Source organism: Schistocerca nitens, chromosome 3 (genome assembly GCF_023898315.1).
Source record: "Schistocerca nitens isolate TAMUIC-IGC-003100 chromosome 3, iqSchNite1.1, whole genome shotgun sequence".
Lineage (NCBI taxonomy): Eukaryota > Metazoa > Arthropoda > Insecta > Orthoptera > Acrididae > Schistocerca > Schistocerca nitens.
In genome coordinates this window covers 552,065,695-552,081,493 of record NC_064616.1, presented here as the reverse complement: position 1 = coordinate 552,081,493, position 15,799 = coordinate 552,065,695, and the positions used below count along the sequence as shown (strand labels likewise).

The 15,799-nt window shown below is 37.2% G+C and overlaps 1 protein-coding gene across 1 annotated transcript in view; it reads left to right on the top strand.

The window, feature by feature from the left end:
• The first annotated feature begins 2,268 nt into the window (after nucleotides 1-2,268).
• Nucleotides 2,269-15,799, top strand: part of LOC126248456 (methionine aminopeptidase 1D, mitochondrial) — a 168,896-nt gene continuing 155,365 nt past the window's right edge. Inside the window, exon 1 of the mRNA XM_049949455.1 lies at nucleotides 2,269-2,331. Coding sequence (XP_049805412.1) covers nucleotides 2,306-2,331 — 26 coding nt within the window. The 5' untranslated portion in view covers nucleotides 2,269-2,305. The remainder of the gene's footprint in view (nucleotides 2,332-15,799) is intronic.

Below are 15,799 nucleotides of genomic sequence, written 5' to 3'. Positions count from 1 at the left end.
ACACCACACTTGCTAGGTGGTAGCTTTAAATCGGCCGCGGTCCATTAGTACATGTCGGACCCGCGTGTCGCCACTGTCAGTGATCGCAGACCGAGCGCCACCACACGGCAGGTCTTGAGAGACGGACTAGCACTCGCCCCAGTTGTACGGACGACTTAGCTAGCGATGCACACAGACGAAGCCTCGCTCATTTGCAGAGCAGATAGTTAGAATAGCCTTCAGCTAAGTCAATGGCTACGACCTAGCAAGGCGCCATTAGTATTACATTGCATGATCTACAGAGTCTCACTTGTATCGTCAAGAGCGATGTACAACAATGATGGATTAAAGTTAAGTATTCCAGCAGCTACGTACTTTTCTTTATAGCATTCATTACGTATCCTGTTTCAGACCTATCTCTAGCCTGCGTGAGTTTAACGCGTGCATTCGGCCTCCTCAACCAAGTAGTGTGCGTAGTGTTGGCTAACTGCTAACACTACAGTCTGCAACCAATGTACAATACTCCTTGGCCATCATGGTACCTTGCACGAGCTCTACTGAATCCACTGATGCCCACATGAATATTCTCCAGAGCAAAATGGAGCCGCCGCCAGCTTATCTGCGTCCTGGAGTACAGGTGTCGAGGAGCTGTTCCCTGCAAGACGACGGATTTCAGCCCTCCCGTCGGTATGATGAAGAAGGTATCGGTATTCATCAGACCATGCAACGCTCTGTCACTGTGCCAATGTCCAGTACCAATGGTCACGTGCCCATTCCAGTCGTAGTTGCTGATGTGGTGTTAACATTGGCACATGCATGGGTCATTGGCTGCCGTGGCCCATCGTTAGGAGCGTTCGGTGCACTGCGTGTTCAGACACACTTGTACTCCGCCCAGCATTAACGTCTCATATTAGTTCCACCATAGTTCTCTGCCTGTCCTATTCTAGCAGTCTGCGCAGCCTACAACTCCCGACATCTGTAATGAGGATTGAAAGCCCAGTCCCACGACGTCTGGACGAGGTTTCACCTCGCTTTCGTCACATGTTGGAAGCACTCATCACAGAATTCCTCGAGCAACCGACATGTCGTGCAGTTTCCGAAATGCTCATGCCGAGCCTCTGGACCGCGACAATCTGTGCTCGCGAAACTCAGACAGATAGGATTCCTTCCCTTTCCACACATGGACAGCAAGCTCACTGACACTACATGCATTGTGCGTGCGTCTGATTGGCAATAATTCTTCGCTTGGTGACGCTGCTATCGCCTGGATGGGTTCGTATCGATATTAGTTCGGTTGTCTTAATTTTCTGGCTGATCAGTGTATGACCCATAAATTCTAAGGTCAAAATCTCATGGCCTATCTAATGCTCTCCAATGCTTGGCTGTTACTGTGCCTATACCAGAACATTCCATCTTTCCCCCACCTCCACACTAACCTTGCCCTACCCACGGGAAACTTCAAGAGGCTCTCTCGTCTTGGTCCAGAAATCCGCCTTGGCATCCATCCATCCTCCCAGCTAAAGCACCATACTTTTTTCTTAGAACAAGCCAGAAACACCTCTTCCTGCCTCCTGATCCACTTTCGTTGCTTTCTGTTCCTGCCTCCACTTACACAGTCAACTTCCCAGCACAACATTATCTGTCATACTCTGCTCCTGGACAGATCACCTCTTATGTCTGTATCATAATACTGCCCATGATCCCGCAAGTCCATCTCTGTATCTGAGTGGTCAGTGGCGCTGACCTCCCTACAGGGGATCAGGTTCGATTCCCGAGTACTACCATTGATTTTCCCTTGTTTGGTGGATTGGAAGTGGTGTACTCGGCCTGATAAAGGCAACTGAGGAGCTACCTAACCGAGTAGTAGCACTTTCAAGATCAAGAAACCCGCCAACAACCATAAGAGTGATGTACTGACCACATGTTCCTCCACCACATCCATTGACACCATTGGAAGAGAATGACACACCCTATGGTCTGAGCCGACTAGCCTGTCTAAAGCCAGAATGGGGATCTTTATCTTTACCTTGATTCCAAGAGCATTTTATTTTACCCATATAATATTTACTTTGAGCTGACTTAAAAGGATTTGATCAGTACCATCATCGTCATTATCCTTAGCACCAATCACACCACTGGCATCAGCATGTGTTTGTACAGTAAATAACAAAAAGAAAGCATTTTATTTTATCTCAATCTTTTCATGACACTGTTCTCTGCACTAAGTCATAACAGTCATCAATACTGAACTAAACTGAACTCCTCCCGAGCAGGCCATGAAGGACCAGTGGTAGCAACCGGGCGCCATGTCATCCTCAGCGCACAGATGTTGTTGGATGCGGATATAGAAGGGTAAGTTGTCAGCACACACACCGCTCTCCCAGCCGTATCTCAGTTTACATCAATACTGAAAATATATAATTTACACTCAACATTATTGCTCTACTGGAAAGTACCACTCTCCATTAGTTAAAAAATCTTTCCAATTAGAGTGATTCAATTATTCCTTGGGCTCCCAGGGAACAGGACCTTCAAAACAACTTATATTATTTTGTGAATTAAAGCACCACAGCATCTCCAGAACCTACACTGGTATGATACCCTTTGTGCTTACAGCAATAATCATGGAACAGACTTACTGATTACACATACATAACACTATTCACCTATTGCTGTCCCACAGAGATATACAATGAAATGCCAAAGAAACTGGTATAGGCAGGCATATTCAAATACAGCGATATGTAAACAGGCAGAATATGCAGTCAGCAACGCCTATATAAGACAAGTGTCTGGCGCAGTTGTACTGCTGAAAACTGAGTGAGATGGTGCAGTGGTTAGCACACTGGACTCACATTTGGAAGGACGTCGGTTCAATCTCACGTCCAACCATCCTGATTTAGGTTTTCCATGCTTTCCCTAAATCACTTCAGGCTAATGCCGCAATGGTTCCTTTTACAGGGCATGGCCGACTTCCTTACCCATCCTTCCCTAATCTGATGAGACTGATGACCTTGCTGTTTGGTCTCTTTCTCACAAATGAGTCTAGTTACTGCTGCTACAATGGCAGGTTATCCAGATTTAGATGTGTTTGAACGTGCTGTTATAGTCGGCGCACTAGAGGTGGGACACAGGCTCTCAAGGGTAACGATGAATTGGTGATTTTCCCACATGATCATTTCATGAGTGTACCATGAAAACCAGTGAAACATCAAATCAGAGACATAGTTGCGACCAGAAAAAGATCCTGCAAGAACAGGACAAATGATGACAGCAGGATATTTTAGTAAGTTCTAGCTCAGTTCTAGCTCACTAGCTCACTCATGCCTCTTGAACTAGCTCACTAGAACTTACCTAGAACCTACTAAAATAGCCTACCACAATCTATTTTTCAGGTCTAACTCACATAATTTTATTTAAGTTAATAAAAATTAATAGTTTTTCATGTCACGTTCACCAATTTTCTAAATAATTATTTTTTTCATACCAAAAGTGAACATAAGAAAATAAATTTAATATCTTTTTATTAATGGTGAATTTACAAAAATTAATAAAATTGATTATGGTGAATGTAAAAAACTAACAAATAAATTCACTATCAAAAACTACAAAATTTTCACATTGTGAATTCAGTATAATGAAATTCATTGTTGCTATTTCTAATTTTCATAATTCTTCTATATATTTCATGTGCATCTGATTGTTTTCAATTAATTTAGAATACGTAGCAGGTAAAAAAATGTTAAACCCATTATTAAGTTCCATACAAATTTTTTCTCCATATCTAGTATATAAATATTCACATCCAGTAACATTATATAAAATATTTATCTCTAATTCAGTTAGTTTTTTAATCTCTTTCTAGACATTTACATTGTTGAGCTTCTTGTTTAGTCTCCATTTATATAGAGAAAATCTGATTAGATTTTTTATGATTTCTAATATCCATATGGTAATGTATCTATTTTATTTTCCAACGCCTATCTTTTGTCATCATGAGGACTCAAGGCTTTCTTGTTTATTTTAACTTGTATATTTCGTGCTTTTCACTTCAAATCGTATTAATTCTTTCGTACTGTTTTCTATTCTTAAACAAACAAACTTTATAATCTTCTAAGCTCATTCTATTTTTGACAATACATTTCTTAACTCTTTTAGATTTTTTCTCTACATTATCACCAACTTTATAAGTATACATTTTTGCTCTCAAACCACAAAATCTTCCATTTCCTTTCCATTACATTCATCATTCATTTTTCGTACAAGTTTCTTGTCAACTTGCGGAATACCATAAATACTACTTTCTGGACAATCACTAGTATCAAATTTATCAGACTCACATTCGGGAGGATGACAGCTCAATCCCGCATCTGGCCCTCCTGACTTAGGTTTTCCTTGATTTCCCTAAATTGCTCCCGGCAAATGCCAGGATGGTTCCTTCGAAAGGGCACGGCGCACTACCTTCCCCATCCTTTCCTAATCCGATGAGACCAATGACCTTGCAGTTTGGTCTCTTCCCCCAAACAAGCCAACCAACCAAATTTATCAGTCATCGATTTCATACCTTCATAAAAATCTACAGTTTGTTTATTGTAGATTTAACTGGCTGTATCTTGATAACACAACTCAATATTTTCCCTATCTTTCGATTTCATTATTCTGTAGCGAAAATCATACATCTGTTCTTTACATAAATCAAGTATACTCATATCAACATAGGAGGGTCTATTAACTGCAATTTTTGTTTTACTCATATGAATAATAGGAAAATTTTCATTAAATAGAGATCTTGCTTTAAAGCTTGGCTTTGCTATCAATTCATCACATTTTTCTACATCTGACATTAATGTTATATCCACTCTGTTTCTTATATTTTCCATTGCAATGCCAAAGACGGAATTGTTCATAAGTTTATATGATCTTTTTCAAAATTCATCTTTGGCTTTAGTTTCCATTTCTGTATTTAAATCTATATACTTTGTCAACCAAATGGATGATTTAAATTTTAAAATTCTGTGTATTTTTTTAATTTCATTCCTAGAGACAGATACTGTGTAAGATTTATATAATGAACAACATAATAATTTTTGATTTCTTATGTAGTTAACAATTTGCTTTCTTTAGTTCCAGCTACAGTTATATTTTCAGAAGCGAGCAGTAATTTTTATGTAAATCATGCAGTTCTTTTGGATATTCTATTTTAGCAGTATCTAATATTTCACTTATTTTTGTACAATCAAAACTGGCAGGGCACAGCCCTAATGCTGCTCAGGATATCGTAAATCCGCCACATGGGAAATATTGAATCATATCATAAACCATATGGATGTACACTTTTTCTGGTCACTAAAATGAATAACTCTTCTGGGAATTTTTTCTAATGTTTTTCATTTGATTTCTCTTCAGATTTGATGAAAGTTTAACACATGTAGAAGCAATAAATTTAAAAGTGTCAATAAATATCATCTTCAAACTTTCTTACGAAAATTAATATATCTATGTTTGATGTTTGTATAAAACCTATTTTTTTCATCATAACCAAGTTCTCTTACAAAAAATTAGAATCATATCCTGATAAATTATCTAACTAAATTGGTACGAAACATGACTGTTTTAAACATTTATTACATCATGGATATTTCATTCAAATGGTCATGATGACACACCTTTTTATTTTTCTATAAATAATGCCATTCACACAATGTAGAAACTTTTGATTTATTATGTCTTGATTGTTCGACAGTAGTTAATGGTTTCATTTCTTTAACTTCAAGATAAATTCTACCAATATCTTCAACCTCTTTTTTTATACATTCCTTAATCTTGATGACATCTGGTCCTCAATAAACAACATGTTCTTTACAGTGTGCATTTACATATTTAATATAATAACAGAATCCGCTTACTTCATGCTTCTAATATTTCACTGTATATGAATTCTCTCGTTTCAGTTGACAGTTGTCCATCTTCAAAAATAAACTTTCAAAATCAGCATAAATAATCATTGGAACTTTTTGCTTACGTTGATAACTTTTAAAACTTACAGAGGGACCTTTCTCTGGCATTTCTACTTTAAATGCTTTGTTAACTACACAGCTTGATGTGTGATTACCTAATTGTTCTTTACTAGTTAAATGGAGTAGTCATATACCACATACAAATTTATTAATTTGACTCAAAAAGACCCTAGATAAATTCTTTATACACCAATAGTGTGAATTATTTCCTCCCTTGAAATACAGAAGATTCAAATGTTTCCCTTTCTTACTTTGCTAATTTTTAATGCATGTACTTGATATTTATCATCAAACATAAAGATGTTGTTAGGTACATTAATTTTTTTCAGTTTTTGGAATTTGATCAACCACTACAGGAAACTCAAAATTTTCGAGTTTTTGATCAACATCAAGACCAACATTTTTATATTTCGTAACTCTTTCTGAATTTTTATTGACAGGGTATACAGCAGTTTTATAGCCCACAGAAAACATTTTTGATCATTAATACATGCTTTTTTATTTTTTATTTTATCTGGTATTTCTATGTAAGATGATCCTCTGAATGGGACATTTCGATTAATTCTTAGTTGTAAACCAATGATTCTATTTATTGTCTACCCTAATCCACATGCTTGAAAATTATCCATTCTTGATAAAGTAATTTGTTTATCATTCTCAAATATTTTAATTATCTCTCTTTCATTTGTGATCCTTTAATTTTATGTCTGGAACTGAAATTACATAATATTTCTACTACACACAGTCTGAAGACTGCTTAAGCAGTGGCTTGTCTGCATTTGGCACTCACAAAAAAGTTTTAAAGTTATTTTCAGTCCATGATGTATGCTTACATTGTGTTTTACAATTTTCATAATTTTCGGTTTTACCACACTCAATAAATGATCAGGTTCTATTGAGTTCATATCATTTTGCAGATTTATAGTTTGTCATCTCTTTGCAGATGCAGCATCAACAAGATAATCTCTAACTGTTCTTCTGCTTCTTGGTTTCTCAAATGCTTTAGTACAAAAAGGAAATAATGCTCCATTATTAGTTCTCATTCTTTGTTTCTCAAAGACGTCATTAGAAAATGGAAATTTTTTCATTGCTTCATCTTCGTTATTAGTCCTAATTTTTTCTTTCTCAAAGGTGTCATTAGAAATGTAAATATTTTTTTCAATACTTTATCTTCTTTAGTTTCGAAAACATAATCATCAGTTTTAATTGCATGATAAGGTAATTGTTTCCGAAGAGTGCCCTTATGGGCAAAGCCCACCTTTGGTGAGAGACTTCCTCCTTTGATTTGATGTCTTGTAATAAACCTAATTACATTCGCTTTATTTAATTTAGTCTATCCTCTTAAATTGTTTACTTCACAACAATCACAAAGCTGAATAACTATGATTCACTCCATTTGGCCCTCCTATTTATATAAAATAAAATTTATTAGGTATGTAAAAAATTAGATCTAAAATTTTAAAGACTTGTGAAATTTCTTATTCAATAAATATTTAAGAACTTAGTATAAGGTCATATTACTTTCTTGTTTTTCATACATTGTAAACTACATTTCTTACATTTATTATTATTTTCATCTTTCTATGATGTGTTAACAAAGAAACAATGTAATTTTTTATCTCTTGACTAGCTTCACATGTCTTTGTCACTGTATTGGTTTCTTGTTTTTCTCCATTTTCCATTGACAATAATATTTTCGAATGTTCTTCACTTGGAATTCATTGTAAATGACTTTTATAAGGACATTTAGAAATATTTTTTTCACATAAACAACGAATTCGGTTATTGTTATAATTTTTTACATGATATTCATTTACACATTCCGGAACGAAATTTTCACTCTGCAGTGGAGTGTTCGCTGATTTTGAAACTTCCTGGCAGATTAAAACTGTGTGCCGGACCGAAACTCGAACTCAAGGAGACAAGGTACAGGCAGAAGTAAAATTGTGAGGATAGGTTCTGACTCATGCTTGGATAGCTCAGTTGGTAGAGCACTTGCCCATGAAAGGCAAAGGTCCCATTTACACATTGTCTTCACATTCTTCTATATCCATCTTTTGTATATTTCTGTGAAGTAAAATTATCATACTTATCAGTATTACAATATTTACAAAATTTGGATTTAACTGGTCATTGAGCTTGCTCCATTTATATACAAAAATTTATTAGATTTTGAAGAACTAAAATTCTCTAATTTTTCTATTGTACCTTTTAATGCACTTATTACATTATTCAATAATGTAGTTTATTTAATACCAAATAAAGATAAATCAATGGTAGCAGCACTAACTACTTTTTTATAAGTTCATTACATTTGTAAAAAGTATCATTCTTGAAAAAAATACTACAATTCATTTACGTATCAGAATGCAGAATTTGTTCTGGTAGGTAACCCTGGAAGTGCTCTAGTTATAACTCCTTGTGATTTATACATAAAATTACATTCATTAAATTCCACATAGGAAAGTTCATTAAAGAATAAAAATGTTCTACCTGAATAAGTGTTGACTACACCATTTAATAAGAAGTTTTTATGTAATCATGTACTAGATATACACTCTATCTCCCAAAATTAATTGTAATGTTCGTAAATTTACCATATATATCATACTGCCAACAAATAACACAACTTCACCACTTGGTCTTTAATATATTCCATCTATTTTTGGTAAATCTTGCGGTAAAAATTTTAAACAATTAGTCATCAACAATGAATTCATATCATCACCTATCTGTATCCACTTCTGATAAAAATATATAAAACTCCATTCATACTCAGACTTTGAGTGCTGCACCGGCGAGTGCTCCTGGCCATGTCAAACCTGCCCTTGGGGCCCCCTAGTATGTGTACCTGCACAGGCAGCCACTTCTGTGGACTGCTGTGTGTGCCTGAGCTCTCCACTTGGCCGCCCTCACCCAAGCCTGAGTATTTCTGGAACCACAGGGGTCGTGACAGTCTTGCAGTTAGTGTGATCGCCGGCATTACAAATAAATGCAGGATATCTGGATACTTATTCCATAGCTTTGAATCTGGAGATGAATTGCTCGACAGACCTCATGTACACGGAAACTGCTTACGCTGCTAACATGTTACTCCTCATCAAAGGCTTTCTTTCATTTGCAATTAGTTCTTGAGAATCATCATAAGGTCTCAGTATACATCTGTATTTTATTTGGCATACTGATAATTATCAGATTTTTGTATACAGCTTACGATGTAAACACTGGAGAATCTGTAATGAACAAATGTTGACATTCTTCTGTACTATCACAATAATTCACCCACAAGGAACCTTCGAGGAAAGTGTCTGGACGCCGAGACACACTTTTGAAGCTAATCACTATATTAATCCAATAAATTATCCCCAAGGAAACTTCAAAATCAAAAATTAAATTCTTAATTCTTTTTATATGAGACAATTGTTATTGTACAGTAGAAATAAACAATGATTTATAACTTTTGCTTAAGAGTTAGATAAGGAAATACTCAAGTTTCTAAACTACCTAATTAAATGTCACGTTTAATTCCTAATGACCTTTTGTGCTTCAGAAACAGGCAAGTGTGTGCAACTGACCAACATGTGCCGAGACACCCTTTCCAAGTGTAGGCATAGAATTTTTTCCCAAATCCAGTGTCCTGGAAAAATAGGACAGCAATCCATTACTGAATATTACTAGAAAACTGTAGCCTGGGTTACGATAAAAGATATTTATTTAAGTGGCGACTAGTTTCAGGCAACCCCATTTTCAAACAACCATGTCAAAAAGGACAAAAAGAAATGTGACAACCACATCATAGCTGTTAATAAAACCATAGAATATCGATAGCTATCTATCTTCTATGGTTTTATTAACAGCTATAATGTGGTTGTCACAGTCTTAGTTTTGTTTTGTTTGAATATGGAATTCGCTTGAAACTAATCACCACTTAAATAAATATCTTTTACCACAACCCAGGCTACAATTTTGTAGTAATAATAATGCTAGAACTTTTTGTTTAATTAATGATATTTGCACTAAATTTAAGGTTTAACTTCTAAGAAGAAGTGATGGAAGAATCCATAAATCTATACTAGCAAGGGAACCTCCCCATCTCACCCCCCTCAGATTCAGTTATAAGTTGGCACAGTGGATAGGCCTTGAAAAACTGAACACAGATCAATCGAGAAAACAGGAAGAAGTTGTGTGGAACTATGAAAAAACTAAGCAAAATATACAAACTGAGTAGTCCATGTGCGAGATAGGCAACATCACGGAGAGTCCGAGTTCAGGAACGCCGTGGTCCCGTGGTTAGCGTGGGCAACTGCGGAACGAGAGGTTCTTGCTTCAAATCTTCCCTAGAGTGAAAAGTTTACTTTCTATATTTTTGCAAAGTTATGATCTGTCTGTTCGTTCATTGACGTCTCTGATCAGTGTAATAAGTTTAGTGTCTGTGTTTTGCGACCGCACCGCAAAACCGTGCGATTAGTAGTCGAAAGGACGTGCCTGTCCAATGGAAACCGAAAACATTTGACTGCAAGGTCATAGGTCAACCGATTCCTCCAAAGGAAAACACGTCTGATATTTTCTATACGACACTTGTAACGGCATGTGCGTCACATAACAGGAATACGTTGTCGACCCACCTAACTTGTACACTTGGTGAATGGGTAAAAAGATTCATCTACCTTGCCCAATTTAGGTTTTCTTGTGGATGTGATAATCACTCCCAAAAAAGTGTGGAAACATAAGAGTTTGTCACATAAACTGCAACAAATGAATGCAAAAGTTTCACAGTCGCACAGTTTTGTCTGTGCTCTGTCAAAACATATGTTTTTAACGTTTTCAAATTTTTCCGTGTGTAGTGCGCCAAATCCTGCATATGTCCAAGCAAATCTGAACATGTCCTGTAATTTTGGAGAGCGAAGTTGATTATATGTGAGTGCCTGAACTTTGAGAATTGTCTGAAAATAAAAAATTAAAATCTTCTCCTGAGGGAAGACTTGAACCAAGGACCTATCGTTCCGCAACTGCACACGCTAACCTCCTTTTTTTTCTTAATTCTCACTTTGTTCGTTTTCGTTCGTTGTATGTGTTCGGGGCGGACGTCGTAAGACATCCGTTTAAGTTCGTCATTGATCGGTTAACTCAGTTTTTTTTTATTACAGAGGGCTGGTAACCCTCTGACCGAACACGCTGAGCTACCGTGCCGGCTGTCCTCGGGACCACGGCGCTCATGGGTTTACACCCACCTGGATGTTGCCTATCTTACACATGGTCTACTCAGTTTGTATATTTTGCTTATTTTTTCATAGTTCCACACAACTTCTTCCTGTTTTCTCGATTGATCTGTGTTCAGTTTTTCAAGGCCTATCCACTGTACCAACTTATAACTAATTCTGAGGGGGGTGCGATGGGGAGGTTCCCTTGTAAGTTTTTATTTTTGCAGCCGGCCGCGGTGGTCTCGCTGTTCTAGGCGCGCAGTCCGGAACCGTGCGACTGCTACGGGAGCCATGAGAAGCCAAATACCAAGGAAGCTATACGTTTCCTCAAAACATGTACCTTTCCAGGTGGATAGTCGAGAACGAACTGATTCCGACGTGTTTGCCAAGGTGAAAGTGAAAAATCGGTTCGTTTCAAGTGATATAAATTTCAACAGATCTTCTGATACAAATAGCACGAAAAAGGACAGAACGCTTGAATCAGGCGCTAGTTGGCAATTATGTCCTGAAGATGAGTCATCAATAGCATGAAGTGGTGGACTGAAATCACGTTTTTGGCAATCAAATTTCTCATTCGCACTATAGCGTGGCCTTTTACAGATCGATTCATCTCCACTTTCAGAATCTGAAGAAGAACTATCCTGGCGAGCTCTACTAGGTGAAGTACGTGGAGGTGTATTACTACGAGATTCTTCTGATGGATCTTCATCGTCACTAAATTCATTGAAGATGCCACACTCACTGTCACTGTCACTCCTTGTCAGTATCTCCAGTATCTCTTCGTCAGTACAACGCCGCCCATGTGCCATTTGTCTGTGGAACTCAAAAGTGACAGCACTCTAGAAATCCTGATGAAACAGCAGATAGCTAAACGACACCAAACAAGCACAATGCAGAAGATCACACGAACCAGCTAACACGAATGTCGAACAGCAACTGCGAAATCCGTAGCAGAGTGTTTCCCAGATAGCAGGGGCAGCGGCACAGAACAATAAATAGCGTAAATCCATCCCAGGGAGTGCACGGGACAAAAGAACTTGCGACGGGCCGGCATGCAGCCCTGAGCGGCTTTAGACGTCCGCAGGCCACAGGCAGTGGAACCGGCTGCGGTTTAAGCCGTCATTAGGAGTAAGTACCGACCAGGCGGCACGGCGAATGCCATCTGCAGGGCCTACGGGAAAGCATACAACGTCCGCAGGCCCCGTGGCAAGATGGAGCGCCGTGGCATATCACGTTTGCAGTACTCAAAGGGTTAATAAGTGATCAAATTTATTAGTTTCACGTACTTCTTTAACTGATTCATTTTTGGTACAACTGGTGTAGATCCTAGTATAGTCGTTTGTGTTGATATTTTTTTTTACCATATAAACTTTAAATACCATCAATATCATCTTGAAACAATTCTAAATAAGAGCCATTATATAATGGATAAATTATTAATTCATAAATATCTGAATGGTATAAACCTAATGGGTGACCAATTTTGTGAACTAAAACTTCAAATAAATTTGTTTGATATTTTGGTGTATTTTTATCAATTTCCTTATCCCAAATCGCATTTTTATACATATGTATCTCCACAGGATCATTATCCACATTTGGAAAAAATGTATGAACTAACAAATTGCCTTTTCCATCTAGAGTCTTTGAATACTGATGACCAAATATTTCATGTGTATGTACTCGTCTTTTACTTGTAATTCAAATATCAGGATTTTTAATATAACGATCAAACTGAATATTAATATATTTTTGCCACAAACGAAATGCTGGCCCTTTTACTTCTAACATTTTTTTATTTGCTCCTATATAATTCCATTTCATATTTTTCTTATACCTTTTATACCTACTAGTTCTATAACTACCAAATGAATCTTTTACACCAAATCTAGGGCAGTTCATAAAATTTAAAGTTTCTTCTCTTAACTCACCAGTTATCTCAAGATTGTGTGTTAGTTTAAATAATGTTAATGATTCTCTTAATAAATCATCACTCACCTGAATAATTATTGTATGGTCCTGGTAATATTCTGTAACTAAATAAGCAAAACCATTCAAGTATTTAATTACTTTATTCTTGTCATCTGGCTGTAGCCTCCAGCTGGTGCTGAAACTATTGTTTTCAATAGCAGAACTATCTTCATTTATATACAGTTAAAATATTATAAGATTAATCTATTTCCAAACAACATCATCATTATCGCCATAAGCTTCATCATAAGCTTCATCTACAATTATTAAATCGTCATCAATTTGATTTGTAGTTAACTTTTCATTATATCTTTTAATAACATTTCTACATGTTCTTCTAGCCATTCATCAATACACTCTTTATGAAAAATATGGTTACAGCTTGTTTTTACAAATTGATGATTTTCATTACTTAAGCAAATGGGACATTCATGAGGTGTAATTGAATTGGTTGGTCGAGAAAGGAACTAAGTCAATTTCTGACAATTTTCACTTTTTTAAATAAATGTATTAATCAGACCAAGACGCACCTTACTGTCATGAAACCAGCTACGTTTGTCTTATTCCTGTGGGAATAGAACAAGGTCGATTTGTTGTGTGCTAAGGAGAAAGAAATCAAGTCAGTGACATAGTTCCTTTCTCTGCCACATGGCACGTCCTGGCAGTAGACTGTAGTGTCAGTGAGCTGGTATTACGCCACCTTCAACCTAGAGGGTGTTGGCTTGTAGCACGCAGGCACAGAAAGCGTAACAAAAGACTAACTTCGTGCCAAGTTCGTGATGTGTCATGGTTATTGTTGGTTGGTGTTGTAAGTTATTGATTGAAATCTTCTGAAATGTCTCCCAAACGAAAGGAAAATGAAAGTGAGCACAGGATGAAGAGAATCGAGGAGGCTAGAGTTTCACGGGTTCCCATACAATTACAGTGGGAAAACAGTTCCTGGAAAATCTATCGGTGCTGAAGAAAAATTGTCAGTGACATCGATAGCAGAAACAAGAAATAACATTCCATTGTTTACCACGCCATTGTCTGTGGTAGAAGAGTTTGTGTCCAGAAACATGCTTTGCTCAGTCTCCATACTGTATCAAAGAAACGTGCTTTTCGTATTTGTTAGTTACTATAGTTGAATTCTTTTATCTTGGCGGCTCGCGCATGCCCGCCCAGACGCGGGAGATTGCTGCGTTGCCAGTTGCACACGACGTACGCGCCAAGAGAAGCAACGCCATAGTATAGTATAGTTCGCAAGGTTACGTTTAGGGGGGAGCGCGCAGTTTATGAAGTAAAGCCACCACGGCCGCATTAACCCTTTCGCTGCTACAGAGACGTGTTCCCCGCATTCCGCGCTGTGCGCGATTTTGTCACTGCGAGCGCCTGTGCTGACACATGGTGTTTCTGACTGCTTTGACACACTTATCATTCGATTCCACAAAAACTATTTGGCCCAAAATTTAGATTTTTACACATCTTCTTGACTGATACCTTCCCCCCCACTTCCTTTGACTGATTGAAGTGCTTTAAAATAAAGCCAAACGCGCCCGGTGTAAATAAAACTTTTATTACAGTCGCGAAAGACGGAATATTTCTCAATATTACATACGACACCTATGTGGTACTTAAATTGAATGAGATATTGTTATACAGTAAATTTTATATGAAATTTAGGTACCTTGTCCACATTTCATTCTCAACATTGTGGCAACTAAAATCGACCATACGGAAAGTATACGCTATAGACTTTTACCTCTGCAAACTCTTCAAAATTTCGTGCAATGGTTTACTACATTTAATGCTGCACAATAACTGGGTTGAACATCGAAACAAAAGTAAGTCATTTATGGGGGGAAGGTATCAGTCAAGAAGATGTGTAAAAATCTAATTTCTGAGCCAAATAGTTTTTGTGAAATCGAATGATAAGTGTGTCAAAGCAGTGGGAACACCATGTGTCTGCACAGGCGAGCAGTGCAGTGATGACAAAATCGCGCACAGCGCGGAATGCGGGGAGCACGTGACTGCAGCAACGAAAGGATTAAGGAAGAGACAAAGCAGTAGAAATTTAAAAAAATTGCATTGAAACGAATAAAATTCGTGAAGTACGACACTTCGATATTGTTTTTAAATAAAGAAAATATTTAGCATCGCAGAAGGTTTGAACTCTTTATCTTTCACTCACAAACCCAACGCCTTAACCGTTACACTAGCGCAGTTTGTCTAGCAATGTTGCTACATAAGGACTATAACAGGTAACGCACAATTCTGACAAACACTGTTGGTATGCCAATGAATTACTCGCCCTTTGTCGAAGTACAATAGGAAATAAACAATTACCGCTGTTCTTTATTGCAAAAAAGCAGTTTGTGAAATTGATACAAACACCTTTCCTTGCTATCGCCTGAATTAAGAGTCTTATTGCTTGTTTGGTTTAATTAATTAATAGAAAATGAAGCAATTGGTATAAAGAATGGTTTTTCCAAACTTTCAAAAAACAAAGTCTGCTATCAAGACATTGCTTTTGTTCTATTACTTCATTTATGACTGAACGTTTCTAAAACTGAAGACACTCGTCCGTGCTCTGCTCTGCACTCTGCAGTCGAGATCTGGCAACGTCGTTCTCTGTTCATTGGCTGACTGTAT